The sequence below is a fragment of the Tauraco erythrolophus genome, chromosome 23 (assembly GCF_009769465.1).
Source record: "Tauraco erythrolophus isolate bTauEry1 chromosome 23, bTauEry1.pri, whole genome shotgun sequence".
Lineage (NCBI taxonomy): Eukaryota > Metazoa > Chordata > Aves > Musophagiformes > Musophagidae > Tauraco > Tauraco erythrolophus.
Genome location: NC_141487.1, coordinates 6237644 through 6259678, shown reverse-complemented (window position 1 = coordinate 6259678; position 22035 = coordinate 6237644). Strand labels below are relative to the sequence as shown.

Below are 22035 nucleotides of genomic sequence, written 5' to 3'. Positions count from 1 at the left end.
ATCATGCTGCCTTGCTATCTTGTTTCTGATAATTTGTCTGGCATATATGTCAGAGACTATGCTGGCAGACATAAACTCTAAACATTATTTGTACTACGAGTTCCAAAACGCTTCCCTCCTCCTCTTCAAAGGTATGTCTTCCTGGCAAGGCTGCAGCATCTCCGAAAGCTTGCATCAATAAGTAAACTGTTCATCTCCACCTGAACTGACCAAAATCTGGCTGTAAAAGACTGCACGTGCTTCTACACTCTGTCTGTTCCAACCATTCTGGTGGCATTCTGTGCGCACCCGTTTCTCTTCAGGGACATAAAGGAAAAAACAGATTGGGAGGGGGAGAGCAAGGATTTACAACTCAGGCTAAGTTTAGCAGGTACTCTGTGTTGCTTAGTAAGCTCTATAAAGGAAAGATATTATCACTGAAAGGCTCAATACCTCCTGTCAGCACTGGAGACAATTCTTCTAGGTCAAGGCAGAGGCATATTTGTCAAAAAAATTTAGCAAAGCAGTCTGTTCGATGAGACTCATTTTGTGTTTAACCAGAGGAAAACAAACTGCTGGTCAGCTCAGCCAGGATCTTCCTGTAAGACTAGATGAGTATTTTTAACAAGTAAGAAAAAAATATTTAGACACAAAAACTTGCTATGAAATTGCAAATGATCTCTGTGAAGAATGTTTATCTATAGAGATCTGTGTAGAGATTACCTGCTTTAAAGGAAGTTCATCAGTTACGAAACCACAGCCATTATAATGGCTTTTGAAGGCATACAGCCATCTTGCAAGGTAATAGCTTAATAATGTTCTAATACTAGGCATGCTGTGCTTTGGATATAAAGAGCAATGTAATCATACAAATGTGAAATACTAAAGAAGAGCATGCAGAAGCAATGAAAGGCTCTGAGTGAAAGTGATGAACAGGAAGGAGAAACTGGTATGTCATACTATTTGTCTTTGCATCTTAAGGTGATGTCATTAGAAGGCCACTTATGGCCACTGATGGCTGTGTACCAATTATCGTTTGGGAAACACAGGATGGAGAGGCAAATGGGACCTAGATCCTGGTATTGGAGCTCCTTACCTTGTACTGGTTGAGTAGATAAGGAAGAGGACCGACCTTTCCTCTTTCTGACTCAGAAACATGGCAGAATTATTTTCTAAGTAATAATATCTCCTTGTCAATCATCGTAAAGCAGGTCATGCCCGACCTTAGCCAAGCAGGAGACAAAATCAAAGGGAAAAAAGCCCTGGTTTCAGCAAGTTTATCAGGGATTTATCAGTGCTTAGGTTAAATTGCCTGTCATTTTATTTGGGTCACTTAAGGCTGTCTGTCTGCTGCCTCTCCGATTCAGATAGTAGAAAATGAAGTAAATCACAAAAAGTATGATGCCTGGAAATATTAATCTGGCCTACAAATGAACAACATTGTTCATTATCATAACAGCAGTGATTATGGAAAACAAAGATTATGATTCATGTTTGACATTTGCTGATGTGGAACCTTTAGTCCAGAGCGCTCAAAATAGGTGACACTCACCAAATGATTAAGCGTCCATGCTTCCAGTAAAGCTAGATAAATAATATTATCCTTTCTTTATACAAGAAGAAAAATGCAGCTTCAAAACAATACAATGACTTCCTCATGATCCACAATGAATCAGTGAGACTCAGGAACCATCATAGCCCTTCTCTGAAACTCAAGATAATCACCCACGTTGAAGCTATTTATGAACAAGTTATCAGGTTCCATTAAAAAAAAAAAGGATCAGTTTCCTAGAGAATCAAAGGGCTTGGGGAATTCTACAAAATAAAATAGTTCTACTAGATAATAACATACTATACTTCTGCAATACTATGAAACAAACATGCACTACAGTGACAAAACATTCACCAAAGGAAAGTTAACTCAGTAAAAGCCAGAATGGTAGTTAAAGCAATAAAACCCCTCAGAAGGACAAAGAACCAAAAATAAGAAAAACTAGCAAACACACTATACCTCTAAATTGCCTTTTGGCCAAAAATCAAAAGAGAGCCAACTTGGCAGCACTTTTTGAGAAAGCCAAATCAAAAACCCTACATTGTTTCACATATCAATGAAATCAAACTCCTTTTTGATGGGAAAGCAGCAAGATGTTTTAATGCAAATGACATTGCTCATAGTTTAGATCTGGAAGTGATGCATCTCATATGCACTTGAAATTGGAAGGAATTTTAGGAAGGCAGGACATAATTACTTGAACTAAATAAATCTGGCCACCACATTAGCGATAATGTCCTGTACTCTCATAAAAAAAATCTCTGAAGGATTATTGGTCAAAAATATCTCTTGGTTTGAATGCAAGCTCAGACAGTGGAAAACACGTGATCAGTTAGTGCTTTGTTACAAACATGACCCCAAGACAGTGACAGTAAGTATCTTTCTGCCTTTAATCAAGTTCAGAATTCCAGATTTCTTTTGTTGAAAGCCCCTCCCAAAAAATAAAAAAAAAAATCTGGTAAAAATTTTGCATTTGCCCAAAATGAAGAAATACACTTTAAAACATTAAGAGTAAGTACAGTTCAGCAATATTTATTAATGTTTAAACGCAGTACAAAACCAAAATCCCAACTATGTCCTTTCAGATAACAGTGTCTGGGATACACACTTCACTGGCAAAAGTGAAAAATGGCTTCACCAGCATCACCGAGCTCCTGGCAGCTGTGCCCTTTCTTTGCCAAACCCTGACGACAGCCACGCTAGTAAATGGTGCTCCCCTGCTCAATACGAGCAGAAGTCTCTCCAGCTTCCTGAGCTAAATCACCTGTTACTCACGGGATAATTCTTCAAGGTGACTGTTCAGCTGCTACTTCTTCCTTAATAACATCCTAAGGAGTCATTCTTTCCTTCTCCGTAGTTTTGCAAAGGTTCAGCCCCATGGCTGACTGACTTCTTCCAGCCCTTTCAGATCAAGATCGCCACAGTCCCCATTAGTTCTCTCCTTCTTCATTCCACCCAAGCTTCTTGCCCCTCTGTCCAGCTCCATCTTCACCTTTACTATGCTTGGTAATCTCCATTCACATTTCTCCTCCTTGGATGTAACACTCCCAAGCTGCCTTCTTTACTGATCCCTGTGGCTGTTGCTTGCTCTGAGTCTTGGTTGTATCTTTGGTTAGGAAGCAAGCTGCCAGGCAGGCCCCTGTGTTCCAGGAGGTAGTCAGGAATGAGAGGCCACAGGACACTTGCATTTATTCATCGGGCAACGATTTCTTTACCGCATCTTATGCTTGTAGGCAGTAAGCTCTTCACAGTTGGCAAATTCTGCCTTTGTACGTCCAAACTATTTACGTGGTGCCAATTAGCAGCAGCTTTAGACAGCAAACAAGGAGTAGATGAGTAGTCTCACTACTATACACGCCAGGGAACGTGTTGTGAGGATGTGTAAAGTAAGAGAGCGCATTATAACTGACTGATCTTCCAATTCCACAGGCTATAGAGACTGAAAAACTAGTAAAGGGCCTAGGGGTAGTTCTCTGTAGCCAGGGTAGAAGTAAAGATTCACTTTTTAAGCTAAGAGACCTATCTTGGTTATCTGAAGCAGCAATGGGTTCAATGGTCAACCCATGAGGTAACTAAAGAAAAAAGCCTGCCCACTGAGTCCATATGAGTTATGCAGTTAGGTCCTTTCCTGATCCCACTGTAACATGGCTGCTGGTAACAGGACTCGGGGAAATTGCTTCCCCAAGGATATATCAGACATCTTGCTGAGGTACAAGAACTTTCCATTTCATCAACATCCTCAGTTCTGAGCAGCCTTGAGGCATGGCTGTTCTTCCAAGCGTTCTCTGTCTTTTTGGACAATCTAAACAGAGACACTCAGCAGCCACAGCATTGCCACATTTACTGGACAAGATTACATTTCAGTACACGTGAACACTAATTAACCCTCACCGCATTCCTTGGGGTGCGTTTTCTTTCTCCAATTATTTCTTCATCCACCAAGGTCAGCCTCAAAATACTGCACGCACGGAGTAGTGCATAAAGCACTACTTTCATTTGATGGGGGAACTGAAGCAAAGGACTTACCCAAAGGCATACACAAAGAGAACAAATTCTGATTCTTGTTATTTGTATCTGACCTGAAAATTTGCACTGCTTTTCTTAGGATTACAATTAAAGGAAAATTTTCTGCCACGTGAAAGTCAGATAATATGTGTTTTTAAAGAATAATAGAAAAGGTCTATGCTCACAAGCACATAAAGATGTTCTCACGTCCTGTAACCACCCGTGTGATCCTGCTGAGGGGCCCATATAATATTAAAAACCAACTCCAACCTTTATGAGAAGTGAACTGGCTCACTTGACTCTGTCCTGGAGTTAATAACTTTCCAAGCTAATTTAGCAGTCTGTACTTATATACTTGGTGCACTTAATGATTTAAGAACATAAATTTGGAACTCCTAGAGACTTCTCAAGCCCAGGTTTAAAACATGCCTTCAAGACATGATAGCAGTTCACCAAAGACACTTCACAGAGAGAGGAAATTCTACAGAGTGATTCATTTGCACATTGGAAAACAACTGGGAAGAAAGAAACTACTCTGAGAGAGAAGACTCATTCTACACTATCATTAGTGTTGAGAATAACATAGCAGACATGAACGGAATGCTAATGACAACGCACGTATGCATGAAATACTTTGGGGTTGGGGAACATTAGAAAGAATGACAGAGGTGTAAACATGAGCTCTGGAATCCCTTCAGCATTCTGGGGCCTTTATTGCAGTCTCCAGGTTCACGTTTCTCACATTTCTAGACTCAGATGACTTAGTAGGAATTCCAGTGTAAACGTGAAAAAAGACAAAATGGTGTGGCAGAGGAGAAAAAAAAAAAAAAGGTAATTGTCCACAGGTCAAAGGGTATAAAACTAGGTATGTATTCTACTGCATGAGTTGACATGGGGAATTTATTAGGTGAAATATCTGTGGGCTAATACAGCATTCTAATAAGACCTGATATTTATACAGTGCTTTTCATCTCGAAGTATAATAATTTATTATAAAGAGCTCCTTCTGTTCTGCAAATCCTTCAACCTTTTGTAAGCTGCGAGCTCAGATTAGATATAAGGATGAGTGACTGCAAGAGATTAAAACAAAACAGATCAACTATTACTTCTTTTTTCAAGCAAACCATTTTTCCTTTCATTGCACCAAAATCAAAACAGTTCGAAGAAAAGGATACGATCTGAGAACCTTCACTAACTTAGAACGTTTTGATATAGCCACAGGTGGGACATGTGAACACTTTGTGTATAAAATATCCCGTTACTGTGACTGAAGTCTGAATTAATCATGGAAAATACTAGACATTTTTAAAGAAATTACAATGAAATTAAAATTTTTACAGTCTTCAGCAAACTGAAATATTTTCATTTGGTTCGTTTCTCTCTTCATTATTGCAGATTTTTTTTTCCTAAATCTCTACCATTTTCCTACTTCTAGAAGAATATTCCTTATCCATATTTGAAGCTTCAGTAATAAAAATTGTTACATCTCTCGGTGAGGTTCTGTAAGTCTAAACATCATTTCAGTTTGCTGTAGAACTGTAGCTCTCTTGGGGGTCTAATGCAACAGTCACTTTGCAACAACGCTGCCTCAGTGCTTAGGACACAAATGAAAACTACCCACTCCCACTAAAAACTAACAGACATGCTCAAGTGAGAGGTTCTATGAGCACACAGTATTTTGCAAACCCCAGTTTGTAGAAACAAAGTGAAATTTAAAACGTATAGCTGTTAATCACAGAATGTCAGGGATTGGAAGGGACCTCAAAGGACCATCTAGTCCAATCCCCCTGCCGGAGCAGGGCCACCTAGATCAGATCACACAAGAACGTGTCCAGGCGGGTTTGGAACATCTCCAGAGAAGGAGACTCCACAACCTCTCTGGGCAGCCTCTTCCAGTGTTCTGTTCCCCTTACTGGGAAGAAGTTCTTCCTCATGTTTAAGCAGAACCTCCTATGTTCCAGCTTATATCCATTTCCCCTTGTCCTATCATTGGATGCCAGTGAGAAGAGCCTGGCTCCATCCTCATGACAGTCACCCTTTACATATTTATAAACATTAATGAGGTCCCCCCTGTTTTCAAATTTGGTTTTCACCCACAGATGCTGACACCACGGCCATAGTTTTTTCCCCTTCCTGTTGTTGATTGACCTTCACGAACCCATGGCAGCGAGGGTGAGTCTGGCCAACAGCCTGCGCTCCTCTAGCCAGAGACAGAACCAAGAGCTTAAAAAGTCCGTGGGCTCCACTGCCCTCTGTTGGGTAGCGGTGCAGAAGGGCTCCAGCACAGAGGAGAACCGTGGGCATTGCAGGAGCTATTCCCACGAAAGATGCCTGCATCTTTCTGTACAGCAAGAAAAATTCCTGCCTTTATTGCAGTCATGCAGTCCGGGCTATGAGTCCGATGCAAACTCTTTGGGCAACTAAATCGTTTTCTTTTTTGCCTTTTTGTCTCACCTGAGGCAATAAAGGAAAACCGTTAGCCCAGTGACAGAGGCACACTTTCCCTCAAACCAGTACATATGCCAGTAGGTAATGAACACAATGCAGCAGCTATGCTCTACAGCACTGAGCACAGATGTGTAAATCAGGAGCTAATTTCCTCCTTCAGTTTTTTTTTAAATTAAATCTTGGATAGCCAAACTGCATTAATTCTGTTTCACAAATACTATCCGAGCTGTAAATTTCAGAAGCCCTGAAAGAAAAGCATTGGAAGGCAGTGAGCAAAAAGTTCCTCCCAACTGGGGTACAATTCGGTATCTGAATTGTAAACGAAATGCCAAAACTATAAACGTTAACCACAAATAGGTTATTTCTTAGTCTTTTGAAGAGGAATTTTTACTTGGTTGGTGATTTTTGCGTGTGAAGAAATACAGTAGGAAATACAAATATTCAGATTTGACACAGCTGAAGCTCAAATCACCGAAGAAATCAGCACAACCCTGGCAGTACAGATCGAGGTGAAATCCCTGGAAAGGACCATTGTGAGCGGAGTCTGCTAAATCCTGCCTTGCACGGAGCGGCATGTGACTATGATCTCGGTACTCGACACACTTATCGTGCCAAGAATGACATGAAGGCAGGCAGAATTGTGCGTTTTACAAAACACTCCACAATACTTGTGTTGTTAAAATGTTTAATCTTGCAAGTGTAGGCGTCTCATACAACCCCGTAAGAGAAGGGACTGTGTGCGGTTGTGCTACAGTGAGCAGATGATCTAGGACAGAAGAAAACTCTTGTATTCGTGTCAGCTGAGCAAGATTTTGCTGTGTTTTCTCACCAGACGATCCGGATACATGATCTAAATTCATAGAATCATAGAATCATGGAATGGTTTGGGTTGGAAGGGACCTCAAAGATCATCCAGTTCCAACCCCCCCGCCGTGGGCAGGGACACCCTCCACTACACCAGGTTGCCCAAAGCCTCATCCAACCTGGCCTTGAACACTTCCAGGGATGGGGCAGCCACAGCTTCTCTGGGCAACCTGTGCCAGTGCCTCCACCCTCAGAGGGAAGAATTTCCTCCTTAGATCTAATCTAAATTCAGAGCAAGTAAACAACACATCCACACCTTCCTGTCGCAGTTGGCCTCCTAAGGGAGTAACGGGCTTTGCTCTTTTTAAACATCACTGAAGCAACAAACGCACAGATACAGCCTCATTTGCCGTATTTTCATGGGCCTGGTGGCGGAATCCTGGCACCAAAAGCATCGCCTGTGTGCCGAGCGACTGAGGGTTGGGATCTACCCACCAGCACCGGCCTGCGGAGGAAGGATCCGGGGGACGTACAGCAAAACCACGTACAACCTACTCTTTTTCAGGAAAGAAAACGATCGGACAGCCCCAAGATCCCTCCCAAGCACAATCTTCGATAAAGTTGTAATAACTGGATGATGACGTCATACACCGGACTTCTGTTACGACCGTTTCTTTCCCTCCGGTTGATTTTCTGCCCTGACGCGGCCCTTCACACACCCTTCCCTGCTGGCCCACCCGGTGCCGAGGGTGCTCGGCGCTGCCCGCCCCGCTCCCACCCTGCCGCCGCCGCCTCCTCCTCCTCCCCCCGGCCGCCATGGCAGCGGCCGGAAGCGGAAATCAGCTGAGCTGAGGGTGACGCCGCCGCGCCCCGGAAGCGGGGCGGCTCTTTCCCGGAAGGAGCCGCCAGCGCCGCGTTGGCCCCGCCTCGCCGGGCCGCCATCTTGGCTGGGAGCCGCGGTCGCGCCGCAGCGGGGAGGTGTGGGGGTCGCGGCCGGCCCGGCCCGCTTTCCCGTGTGGCGCTCCCTTCCTTTCCCTCCCTCCTTCCCTCCCGCGCTTGGCAGGGCTGCAGGCAGGCGGGGCGCCTCGGCGGCAGAGCGGCCTGCTCCAGCAGGGAGAGGTGAGCGGGGCGCGGGCCGGCGGGCGAGGCCGGGAGGGAGCTGAGGGAGCAGGGCGGCTCACGGGCTGGTTCCATCCGCCCGTCCTTCCTTTCCCCGTGCCGGGCTGCCGGCCGTGCGCTCCCCGCTTGTCCCCTGGCTCGTTCCCCGGTTCCCGCACCCGCCGCCCGTCTCCTCAGGCCCCCGGCGGGCCCGGGGTCACGCTCAGCCGCGGGAGGAGGCGGGTGTGGGGCGCTGGGGGTGCCCTGAGCCGCCGGGCCGGGCTGTCCGAACGCTGGCGAGTCGCTTCCTTCCTTGTTCCTGGTAAATCGTGTTGTCCAGATGGGAAAATGAGCGAAATGAGCCCGCGCCCGTGGCTTCAGCAAATGGTGCCGTTTGCGTTCCACGCTCGAGATGCAAACGCTCTTTCAGACGGGGCTTTGAGGGGGGTTCTCATCCCAGTAACTGCTGAGCGCTGGGAAATATTTCCGAGTGGTTTTGCAGGCCGTAGTGAGGGGCGCCATTGCAAGGCTCGAGAGCAAATCATTGCGTTAAATTAGGAAGACGTGGTCTGTGTTTTAAAGTCCGAGCTAGCTTCTTTACGGAAAAATTCTTGATTTTATGATTTGAAGAGGTGTGACTTAAAAACACCTGTGACTTCCTTAAAGAAGAAATACTGCGTGTTTCAAACAATGATTGACAATAATTCTGACAAAAGCCAGGTTAAACGCTTTTATTTTGAGTAGGGTTTGAATACTTGACCACATACAATTGTTGCTCATGATTTAAATATTTTTTTTAATAAATTGTACTTGGCTATCTGTTTGAAATAAAGAAATAGTCATGTGCATTTAACATAATTTTCGTGTGAAATGCTGCTGTCTGTTGTAAGCATTGTCTTATCTCTTTGTGCAAGCAGTTTGGAAAATATTTCCTTTTGTTCTTGCTTGAATTTCCACGCATAAAGCTAAGGAACTTGCTGAATTTCTTGGGGGAAAGTGAGTTAAGTAGCTGCTGTTAATTGGTCTGTGTTCTGTAGGTGCACTGTAAGGGCTAATGCTTTCTTTGTCTTGTCAGCAGCGTGGAATTTCCTTTCTTCACACTGACTTGTGTCGTTTTGGATGAAGTCTGTGTTTATCTGAAGAGAGTCATCCGGCTCAGGAGTTCTCTTCTGTGAATTCAACTGACTCTTAAGCAGGCAGCAGATTTAGTTTAAAATCCTTCACTGCGAAGTCAGTGATAAGGTTATTGTGGTTTTTTGTTCATTACTAATTTCACATAACTGGATGTGTAGAAACACCAAGCAAACTCAAATCACGGGCAAATTTACGTACTAAATACTCAGATTGAGTAGGGAAATGAATTACTCAAGAAAGATGAAGCCCTTTAGAACAGTGTCATAGTGATGGGTGTCCAGCCCAAGCGCAGGACTGGTTATGAAGAGTTCAGGTGGGCTCTGCAGTGCAGCGCGTTTGCATGCTAGCAGTTCACTGGGATGTTCAAACAGCAGTGTGCTGGAAGGAGTGTTTTCCTATTTTGACAATATACAGAATCTCTTGGGCGCGTGTTGGTCGGATAAGGTTTTGCATGCTTCTTGCCACTTAAAATAATTTAAGTAACTTAATTTATATTTTTTAAAAAGTACTCTGTAAAGTAGATCTTGCAAAAATTTGGAGCTGTGTTCAATGAAGCATAGTAGCTCTACGTCTATTAAGATTGTATTTATATATTTTTTTAAAAAAACTAGATGAGCAACACCAGTAATAAGAGAGCACCAACGACAGCAACACAGAGACTTAAACAAGACTACCTTCGAATTAAGAAAGATCCAGTGCCTTATATCTGTGCAGAGCCCCTCCCATCCAACATCCTCGAATGGTAAGAACTGGAATGAACTGTCCACTCACTGTGGAGAGAACAAGATTTTCCAGGTGATCGAGTCTGATTCCCTCGCTCCTACAGGCTGCATGGGAATCTTGGTTTTGGGAGGTGGAGTGTGACACTCTTTCTGAAGTGATGTTCGTCTTCAGTTTGCTAGATGAGGTGATGGCTGATTGTGTGATGGCTTTCCAACTGTTTACATTTCCTTCTCTGTCGTAGGCACTATGTTGTACGGGGACCTGAAATGACTCCCTATGAAGGTAAAAGTTAACATGTGCTTTGTTGTGATTCCCGGGCCTGAGTGATTGCATGCCTGTTGGAATGGGTGAAATGTAACTCCTGTAACCAGCTCTGAAAACTGTTAGTGCAGTTTCAAAGCTGTCTGGGACTTGTGTGAGAGCTTGTTGGAAAAAGGTAGTGGTACCACTGTCTGTTAGTAATTTTTCTGTCATCAGAGATTCTAACAAAACCACATTTAGGTTAAACTGAAGACAAATGACTGCCTTTTGAGTAATTGCTAAAGGTCTTGGAGCAGATAACTCACTTCAGATAGTGTGTGACAGTCAAAGATAATTTCATAGAATCCCGTTTTGTTACAACATCAATGTTCTCAGTGGACTGAGACATATTCTCTTTGAGAATTTCTCTGGAGAAAGTGAGGTCTGTAAAAGTCTCATTAATTTGTCCCGTATTTCACAGTGTCTTCTAGAGCCTCTCACAAAATGCTTTTTGAAATCAGATTCTTCATAGAATTTGCAGTTAGCTTTGTTTCTGGAGAACGAACTCATTTGTATTGTATGAAATACACTTTGGCTGTTTTTCCTTAAGTGTATTACGGACTTGACCACAGCAAATACTGTTTGTGGTATGCATGTGAGAGAATTGCCTCCAGAGTAAATCTGCTGCAGGTGTGGATCATTGTTCCTGTGTCTTAGGGGCACAGGATGATGAGTTTGATCTCTTTTGTGTGAGAGGGAGGAGGAGACAAGGAAAAGGTTTTATTTGGCCCAGTTTGAGTAGCAGTTTAGGACTTCATTTTCATGCAAAATAAGTAATTCATGTCTTTATGTAATGCAGGTGGCTATTATCATGGGAAACTAATATTCCCCAGAGAATTTCCTTTTAAACCTCCTAGTATTTATATGATTACACCTAATGGAAGGTTTAAGTGTAATACAAGGTAAGGATTTTTTTCTAACACTTAAGCAATTAACGCCATTTTAGCAATATGCATAATGTGTAATAATTTTAATGGCACCAATGAAACACATTTCCTGTCCTTTTGAAGGTTGTGTCTTTCCATCACTGATTTCCACCCGGATACATGGAATCCAGCTTGGTCAGTCTCGACCATCTTGACGGGCCTCCTTAGTTTTATGGTGGAGAAGGGCCCCACACTGGGCAGCATAGAGACGTCTGAGTTCACAGTGAGTTCCAGGCTGGGATGGACCTTTTGCCAGCTTAGGGGGTGTGGAACGTGACCGCAAAGTTACAGCAACAGCAGCAGCTGGTGTTCTGGTATTTCGGAAATGAGAAAGTCGTTGCGTACCGCAGATGATGGGCAGATGAATCAAGTCAATTTTAGGTGGTGTGGGGATGCAGAGAGGATTTCTTGGAGAAGTTAAAATCCCTTTTAGTAAACAGGATGGTCAGGGCATTCTTTCTCCTTCCTTCTTTCCTCTTGAAGTGTCTGCCAAGCAGGCACGCTAGTGCAGAACGCTGATCATAGAATCATAGAATGGTTTGGGTTGGAAGGGACCTCAAAGATAATCCAGTTCAACCCCCCCTGCCATGGACACCCTCCACTACACCAGGTTGCCCAAAGCCTCATCCAACCTGGCCTTGAACACTTCCAGGGATGGGGCATCTACAGTCTACATCTAATCCCATAAGGTGAAGAATTGAGAACATAAGTTATGTCTAGAAATGTCAGTTGTAGTGAATAATACTCACAAGTATGAAGCTGTAAATGTTAGGGACTAGTTGGCTAGTGATCTGCACCATTCTTGTGGGAAATAATCAGATGTTGAATTAAAGGATGTTAACTTTGTTTATATGCAACTGCTGATAATTTTTGTTTCCTCCACAGAAAAGACAGCTTGCTGCACAAAGCTTAGCGTTTAATTTAAAAGATAAAGTCTTCTGCGAGCTGTTCCCTGATGTGGTAGAGGTAAGGGAATTCATCTATGCAGTAATTTGGTTTTCTGTAGTTTTCTATGTAATCTCTAAATTAATTGTTAAGGGCTTTTCCCGGACAGTAGCTGTTTTTGTCAATCTTGGAAGCCTTTTAAAAGGTGCTTTTGCTATGTTTAAGAGTTAAAAACTTGAATCTCGGAATTGTTTTTCTGCTGCCCAAAGATCTATTGTATAGAGAATCAAAGATGTGTGTTCAGGGTTGGTGTCGTAGCCTTGACTGAGCTGCATGTGCAGCAGATGGGGTTCTGGTCCCAGTATGTTTTCTCGACTTTGGGTAGGACTAATCGTTGTGTATCTAGACTTGGTCCATCAATATTTTAGATTTCTTCTCTTAATTCTCCTTTAAGATCGGAAACTGTTACGTTCTTTCTGCTTAACTTGCGAAAATGGGTGGCATCTTTTTAGGGTATATATCTTCCTTGCACAATGCCAACCCTGTAAGTGTGTTGATACACAGTTTATATCATCTTGTGTAGGTAACAGCTGAAGGATGTTAGAAATTTGCTTTGTATGAGGTTCTGAAAATGGTTACAGACAGACAACAGTTATATAGATGGTGTAGGTTTAAGAAAGAAAGAAAAAAAAATATTACCTTGCTTCATTCAGACCTCTGGGATTCTCTGTCCAGTTTGCACTGATGATACTTGGTTCTAAAAGGTCTCGCCTCTTATGAATGAACGATGCTCCTTTCTTCATTCCTGTCTCCAGATGGTTCCTTCCCTGAGACTTCTCAGTGAATGAGTTCGATTCTGTCAGCCTGCTGTTGAGACTGAGCGTTCATTTTCTGCACACCATTTAAATAGGAACAGTTTTCTGTTATGGACTCTCTGTTATGACTCTGAAGTTGTTATAACACTGATGATTGTTGGAATTTGGAATTCTAAGTATAAAATATCTTTTGTCAGGCAAATTGTTTTGGGTTGTACATGTTTCATCAAATTGCAAGTCTTAATTGTTGCACAAAGATTATATACTGTAGAAGGGTAGGGAAAAGATGTAGAAGAGCCTTCTTTCCAGATGTTTTCTTCAGCATGAGAGATGTGTTTTTGTTAGAGATAACCTCAGATCATAAACATAGGAGCCCAGCTAGTGCCGTAAACGTTGTCCACAGACAGAAATGGACTTTCTGGGCAGAGTGGTGAGTGCTTATGGAGCTTCAGGTTTGATTCATCAATTACTGCCCTTAAAGGTATTCACAAAGCTCTAGTTTAAAAACTTTGTGAATGATTTTAGTTGTCTCCTTTTGGGACAGCTTTCTGTGAAGAGTTTTATCTCCGTTTCCTTTCTTCTTCACGCAGATATAAATCTGAACTGAAGGTTTTAATTGCATTTTCTTATCAATAACAAGAATGCCAGATAACTGGAAATACTTCCTACAGTACCGTTTTGCCAGTACCTAAATCATCAGGAAACTCTGAAGACAACAATAGATAACTATTGTTGTGTTCCAAGTACAGGCAGATTTTTAACATGTAATACTTACAGTCCTAATCCTTCTAAGCTTCTGTGATTTCTTTCTTCATTTTTTTAATGTCTCGTGTTCAAAACAAGCTGCACATGCAAGACCTTGCAAAAAATTTTCGTTTTTGAAAAAAGGCTTCTTAGAAAATGTACATGTGAATGAAGAATGAACTTGGCCAAATAATTGTTAGTGTCAACTATTGAAGTAGATCACCTTGGAAGAAGTTGGGGAGACTGTACAAATGTATGTGATATGGTTAATTTAGTCTAAAAGACCTACAATATAAAGCGTACCGTATCATTTTCCTAAAGCTGTGTAAGAACTTGGCTTCTGAAATCTTTTCAAAACACCCAACGGCTTCACCACTTTCACCTCCAGCAATTCAGTTGTATTTTTTTCTTTCTCCAGGAGATGAAACAGAAACAGAAAGCACAAGAGGAGCTCAACAACAGACCTCCATCCCTCCCTTTACCAGATGTTGTCCCTGATGGGGAAGCACACTATGGTCAGAACGGAATACCCCTTCTTAACGGGCATGTACCATTGGCACCGGCCAACCATCCCGGTCTCCAGCAGGCCAATCGTAACCATGGACTTTTAGGTGGAGCTCTGGCGAACTTGTTTGTTATAGTTGGTTTTGCAGCCTTTGCCTACACAGTCAAGTACGTGCTGAGAAGCATAGCGCAAGAATGAGGAGGATAAACCCGAGACCAAATTAGTGGTAGTTGCAGAATGAGTGGGACTCTTTGGGCATCTGACTCTGACTCTGAGATAAATACTTGTTTTGCCACGTTGCAGGAAAAACATTGGTTGGCTCATGGGTTGTGTTTGGGAAGTGGAGTAGTTTCAGTGAGTCAGAAAACTAAAAAAGTTGTTGCAAATCCTCTCGTCCTCGCTACTATCTAGTAGTGGCTCACAAACAAGTCAAAGCATTATTGATGAGACACTAACATTTCTAGTGCTTTGATTTTTATAGCAGTTCTCCATCTATTATTTGAAATTCTTCAGCAAATGAGGCTTTTTACTTCATTGAACAATTTTTTAAAATTTCACCATTTATGTATATCGTATTTTACTTCCATTAGTGAACAGTCTGTACAGGTGTTGATTGATTCAAGTAGAGGTTTCATGTGGACTTGGTGAGGGTTTGGTTAATGTGAACATTGATGCTACAGATGGCTGGTTTCTTTTTTAAAATAGAATGAACATCAGTGTGTATCTAGTCAGTAGCAATTAGATGAGTGGGGGAAGAACACCTGTGTGTTAAATGTTGTCTAAATTGTCACAATGTAATTGAAGGTTTTAGTTGAGCTACAAGAAGCGCAGTTGTTGGCCTTCAGGAATGAGGAGCAAGAAAAAGAAAACACATTTGATTGAGTCTTTAGCGAGGATACCTGTAGCCAGTATTGATTTGGATTTGCTCACTTACAGATTTCCATTTTGGGAGATGTCATATTTGAAAGCTGTAATACTTAATTTTGATCACAAGGTGCCACTGTTGAAAAAAAAGAATAATAAAACTGCACACACTGATGGAGAGTTGATTGTGTATTCAGAAAATCTTCTTTGGCTTTACTGGGCTTTGGTAAATGAAGTAACCCTAGCCCTTGTGAAGATAAAAAGACAAATGAGTCTGAATAACAAACCAGCTTTTTCAGAGTCAACTGAATTAATCTGAAGTGTCACTAGCTGAAGTAAACCCTTAAAAATCAGATCTGCTTGCTTTCTTGAAGATTTGCATAAACTCTTAAAAAAAAAAAAATCCACAACAACAAAAGCCAAACCCTTCTAATTTGTCTGAGGTTCTAGAAACTTTTTGCTTTTACTAAGTTCCTCACTATTCCCCTTTGGATGATGGATGACTGAAATACTGCTGTTGTTCATGGGATTACAGGGCTGTGGATAAACACTGAAGCTCCTAGGGCAGTTGAAAAGTCTGTCTGAAATGACTTTTTGAACTCAAGTTTGCTTGGCTTTTTTTCCCCCTGCTTAATTTTATCCAAATACTTTTGTTTCATCTGAGGCAAACTTCCTGTGCCTTTTGTAACTGAGTGATGCTGGTCATCCCGAGCAGAACGCGCTCTCCGTTACCGTAGGACAAACTGTCCAAGGTGGTAGCAGGGTAAAAAGCTCTGCATCTCGCTGCATGGTTTTATTTTAAGTATTGTGAAGAGCCCAAATAAACATTACCTCACGTACCTAAGAATGTTTTCGAAACTGTTTCATTTGCCCTTTCAGGTTTGTTCTTTCTCTCCGCTTCTCCTCAGTGTCTTGATTTGTAAGCAAAAATGTGCTGTTAACCCATGAGCTGTGCAGCTTAGAGCATCAGTAAATGTGACCAGTTCTCTGCAATAGGTGGGAATTGCCAAAATGAGCAAAACAGCTCTGTGCTAGAGAAATCTGAAAGCACTTCTGACTGAGGGAAGGAAGGAAGGAAAGGAGGAGGTGGGGTGTGTGGCAATGGAATTTGGAAAAGGCTGGATTTTATAATATATTTATAAATATTTGATTTTTTTTAATTTTGTGGTTTTACCAAATCTTATTTATAACTTTTTTAGTTTACCTCTTGTATGTGCTTAAGCAGCTCTTGTAAAAAGAGAAGCATCAGTTTTGTCTTTCTAGACACAGTTATGTTCTGTTGGTCTGGGGGTGTGCTGGGAAGGAAGGGGGGGTGTCATGTCTTTCCTGCAGTGACAGGATTTTCAGAATGGCTTGTCGGACTGATATCTTTTCCTCAAAGCATACGGACCTGTAGTTGAGGCCGTTCTGCCTCATAGACCTTAGTGTCATTCCAACATGTTTGTGTTCTCGCAATGCCTTTTATTACCATTTTATTTTACCTTTTCTTACCATTGACATCGCCCACAGAGGCTTAGAATTGCTTATCTGTGTTACCTTCTTATCTTATTAAAGTTTTTGTCCACACAAGTGAAGACAAAGGCAAGGAGACCTTGGGCATGGCGTGTTTGTCTTTTGTGAAATGTACCTAACCAAGGTAAAGGGACGAGTAAAATCTGGAGATGTTGAGTAAAAGGCATTTTATTCTGTGACAAGAAGTTGGCCTTAAGCTGTACCTGGGCGTTTGAAGGTGGGTCTCTTGTTTTTAGTAAGTGCCACAATTAGAAACAAAAAACTTTGGTTAAACCCTGGACATGCTGCATTTTTTCTGAGGATTGGTTGTATTTGAAAAATAAAACTTGTGATTGCAGTTTCTCTTCAGTACCCTGGATTCAGAGAAAGACTCGGCAGCCATTCCAGGGGCCGTTTGCTGAAAGCTGGGAGCAACAGCTGGCTGAACCCTCGCACCTGTGGCTGACAAGATTTTGATACATCTCCTTGCTCCTTGCCTTTGGTAACAGAAGATTTATTCCCTTTTGTGGAGGTATTACTGTTTTGTGGGTTTTTTTTTTTAAAGCATTTATAATAGTATGCTAATCTTTTTGTTACCAAAGTCACTAGATGGAGTAAACCATTCTTTGCCATGCAAAAATATTACCATGCCCCGAAGCAGTGCGTTACGTGATGTACTACAACTAAAAGCTGTCCTGTAGTGGGTGATACTGGGACGAGTGGCTGGCCCTTCCCTTTCATGCTGCAGTTGCATAGATTTCTGTCAAATCGTTGTACACAGGTGATGGGGAGTTTTTGCAGCTTGAATCGGAAGACAACTCAGTGGTTGCCTTTAAAGATCTCTTGATTTTTAAAATCCTGGATTTGTGTGTAGTCCTAACTTTTTCTCCCCCTAAGATTTCAAGATCAAGAAGTTACCTTACTTCAAGCATGTACTGAGGAGTAGAAATGACTGCATTGTAAAGTTGTTTGTTCATAATAAACATTCATGATAAAATTTACACTTTCTGTGAGACTGTTTTTGGGGAAGGAATCACTGGGAAGAAATCTAACTTGGATATATGTGGAGTATAAAGCGAAAACTATGGCAAAACTGCATCTCTCCCACCTCCGGATTAATTTTTAAGTTAGTTTGCTATCCCTTACATCTGTGGTAAAACACTTCCAGGAACACCAGTTACTACCACAGTTACTACCAGTTACAGGTAGTAACTTTTTAGATCTTTTGTTATTTGAAATTTCTTTCTAATTTGATGTAAGCAAGGCTTTTTTGCTTGACCAACATCTGCGAGCGCTGAGCTGTGTTGTAATTTGTTTTACGAAATGATGCGTTTTCCTTAATAATGCCAATATTTCCACCTTTTTCCTTTATTCAGAACAGTTCTTGTGCCTGGAGTTCTTTTGCACTCCATCGTTTTGACCTAGTGCTCTTCATTTTTTCAGTTGCCCTGCTTCAGGTTGTTGTAGTGCTTGTAAATTAGTAGATGAGTAAAGAACCAGCCAAGCAAGGACAGCCATGTTGCTGTATTTCAGATCCACGTAGTCACGCAGGGTTCTTGCTGTGAGGACGTTGTTCTGCCCCCCCTAGACAAGTTCTGGGGGGGGAAAAACCCCTCTTGCCTTTGCACAAATACTTGGATCGTGGGTGCCGACAGCGTGTTTTTAGCTAAGTATTGAACGGGAAACTCCTACGCAGGAGGGCAAAGAAATGGGATGATTCTTGCTTGTCTCGTGGATTCTCCAACTTGCCTTGGGTGTGTAAGTAGTCAGCAAGTGACAAGCTGTCTTTTCTTCAGAGGAGTGAGCTCATGGTTTGTAATTAGAGTTATTACCTTTTTGAATGTCTGAATAAATTTCTGCTAATAACATGTTGCTATCGATGGCTTATATCGCAGCCCTGTGACAGGATCATAGAATCATAGAATGGTTAGGGCTGGAAGGGACCTTCAAAGGTCATCTAGTCCAGCCCCCCTGCAAGGAACAGGGATATCTCCAACTGGATCAGGTTGCTCAGGGCCTCGTCCAACCTGGCCTTGAACGTCTCCAGGGATGGAGCATCCACCACCTCTCTGGGCAACCTGTTCCAGTGTTCTCCAACTCTCATGGTAAAAAATTTTTTCCTAATATCCAATCTGAATCTACCTCCCTCTATTTTAAACGGGATGATGGATCGTGTACCAGATGATACTTTTTTTTGCTGCCCAGCGAAGGCTGGATCTTAAAGCAGAAGAATCATGTTTTCCGTGGAAAAAACGGCTACACAGGCAGAGGGAAGGGAGGCTCTGGGATGTGAACTCAAAGCATCGACATCTCATGTTATCGAAAAGGCTTTTCTGGGCAGCGAACGAGGATGCCTTGTTGGGGTTTGCTAGGAGCCTTTTAGCGGGAAGAGCTGCCCCCAGCACCGCTCCTTCCCACCTCGGTGACTCCGCAGAGCCCACTGCGACAGAAGCCTCGGGAGCCCCGCTTTTCCCGGGGGCTCGGTGTTTCCGTGGCTTTGCCGGGAGGTGGCGTAGCCATCCCGCGGGACCGTGAGCCAGCGGCCGCGCGGGGTGCGGGCAGCTCCAGAGGGATTTTGGAGAAGGCAGCTGAAGAGGCCATAAGCTCTTGGTCTGTCTTCCCAAAGCAGCTCTTTTTTTTTTTCCTACCGGTGTGTTTAGGTTTGTTCTAACAGCTTTTGTTTATTAACCCGTTATTATTAAATGATTTGTTTGTGTTTATTAAGCTGGAGTTTATGTCGGATTAGCGTTGGGAAATTTTAGATTTAGACCTGAGGGATCTATCATAGGAGTGCTCTAGACCTTTATCTGCTGCAAAGCAAGGGGGGGGTTGTGTCAGGGAATGGTCATGTGCCACCTTCTGTAGTGGCTTAAAAAAAAAAATCACTCTGTACCACAGCTTAGGATTTGTTCAGTGTATCTACAATGGGCAACTCTAGGAAAATCCTAGCTTTTGACCTTTTCCCCTTTGGATGTTCTTAGCATAGTTTGGAAAAGTCTGCCTTGAGTAAAAGGCAAATTGCGTAAGTAGAGATCGCAAGATCAAATCACAAGTTTCTTGCCTGGCTGTTCAGTTTCCTCTCCAGCTTTACACGTGCTTCTTACAGCGTTTGCAAACGCGGTGTTTGGGTTCTTGCACACAATTCTGAAATGTACAGGTGACTTCTTGTAATATCTTCCCTACTTCAAAACTTCCCTCGTGCAGAATTGGTATTGTTACATCCTCAACTATTCCCGTTATTGCTGCAATGGTGCTGAGCTCAGAGGAGAAACTATTTGTCTTTCCAGCCCATTTGAGATCCCTGGTTTCTTGTGCTATTAAGTGCAGCATCGGCCTATTCCTATTTTTTTTTTGCAAATGGGGGTTGAATGATGTTCATGCATTGGCAAGACTCGGATGCTTTGGAGCTGCTGCAACTAGGATGCATGAACAGCAGCAGCCAGGTGTGCGTTTGTCTATGGATAATACTAACACTGAATTGGAGGTTGGAGGAGAGGTAACAACTGGGATGACACTTGTTTCAGCCCAGCATAGACAAAAGTATACAGTTGGGAGTTATCTCCAGTCATTTTGTGCCACTGGACCGTGAAGTAACTTCGCCTTGTGCCTGCAAATGTGATTAGGATTCATTTTCCCCAAATCTGAGGATACAGCCTTGGGATGGGAAAGGAGATGATGCAGCCAGCATCAGCAGACCAAAAAAGCAATTGCCCCATTCCAGCCTTGAATGTCATTTCTTGCCATGGTGTGTGGATCTGTCAAGCTGTTTAGCTGCAATATGACAGATTGTCCTATTAATGTGTCATCAAGTGCACTTTTACAAATTCATGGCTTGTCTACAACTAACCTGAAAAAAGAGGCTTAAGTATGAGAAGGCGCCAAAGAAAGTTAAATATTATTAACAAATAAAGTCTGCCACGTAGTTTTGATGGAATGTGAGCTAGTTGGGGGAGGGGTGATATGCTGTTAACTATTTAGTGCCTGTGTAACTCCCCTTTTTACTCTCTTCTCTTTCCCAAACTCAATTTCTCTCAAAAGATGCTTTAAAAAAAACATAATCTGTATTCTACTTCTTGATTTTGCACTCAGGTTGTTCATGCCTCAGTTTCCCTGAGCCATAGATAAGAGAGCTGTTGCTCCTCAACCACCCTGGCTGCCTTTAAAGTCCCATGAAGAGCTGTGCTGGCATTATTGCTTGGATTACAGAAGGCATAGTGAAGAGATTGTTAAACGAAAGCAAATCTGTTGCTTCTTGACTGCGTAAGGGGCTTCAAATGATGTGATCTTCAACCTTCAATCATTCTTGGACTTTCTCATGGTACAATCTTGGATAAATTTTTGCATCGCTGTCCATGTTTGCAGGAAGAACAGGAATATTTGCTCTGGGTGGTGGGGAACTGACAAAGATTTGCAGACTGTCCAAGTACTTGAAGGTGTCCCTTATGAAATGCCTGTAGGAGATGTGTAACCTTTGGGTTTCTGTTACTTTTAATAAACAGCCCACCCTCCTGTAAAGAAATGAGAGAGCCCCCACTGAGCCAGCCCCTGATGAGAGCTGGGGGGAAACGTTGCACGGAGCACAGCTAACTGGAGTACAAAGCCAGAGTCCTGACGTATCGATGTGTGGTGCGATGCTGAGTGCATATTCCAAGCCACATATTTTTAGCTCTACCACACGCTCGTGTACAGTTTTACAAACTTCCCAGAAAAATGGTGATTTCTCGGAGATAATGAAGGGGAGGTACAGAATAGGACTGAGGGGAGGGAGCAGGGAACGGGCATTGATTTAAATCTGCCTGGCACACGGGCCAGCTCCACTTATCAGTGAGTCTAATAGGAATGTGAAGAGAATAGGCTTGACAGCTCATTAGAATGTGATCCCTCCTCCTTTTTTCTTTTTCTTTTTTTTTTTTTTTTTTCCCCTTTCTTGAAGTTGATGGAAACTCATTCAGGAAAGAAGTACTTATTTGCTGAGGTAAAGCAAAAGCTGAAGAGGGTTTTGCCAGTGTGCAGCTGGGAAAGGAGCAGCGAGAAAAATCAGATGTGATCTACACTCAGAGGCACCTGAAATCTTGCCTAGTGTGAGGGGAGGTGAGGATGAAAGAGACACGAGATTCTACATCCTGACAGCTGCTTGCGGCATCGAGACTTGCTGCTCATCGTCTCATTAAAGAAAAGTGAAGATAAACCCAGCTAAAGAAGGAGAGAAGCTAGACTTGGGAAAACTTTATCTGCTCCTAATGGACCTAGGTACATCTTCAG

At 42.6% G+C, this 22035-nt stretch overlaps 1 protein-coding gene across 1 annotated transcript; it reads left to right on the top strand.

The window, feature by feature from the left end:
* Positions 1-8693: 8693 nt before the first annotated feature.
* On the top strand, positions 8694-17774 carry UBE2J2 (ubiquitin conjugating enzyme E2 J2). The gene is made up of 7 exons (XM_086625573.1): positions 8694-9628; positions 10132-10262; positions 10485-10525; positions 11343-11445; positions 11554-11692; positions 12355-12435; positions 14332-17774. The coding sequence occupies exons 2-7, from the start codon at positions 10132-10134 to the stop codon at positions 14614-14616; spliced, it is 780 nt and encodes a 259-aa protein (XP_086481699.1). The 5' UTR covers positions 8694-9628; the 3' UTR covers positions 14617-17774.
* Positions 17775-22035: the final 4261 nt, after the last annotated feature.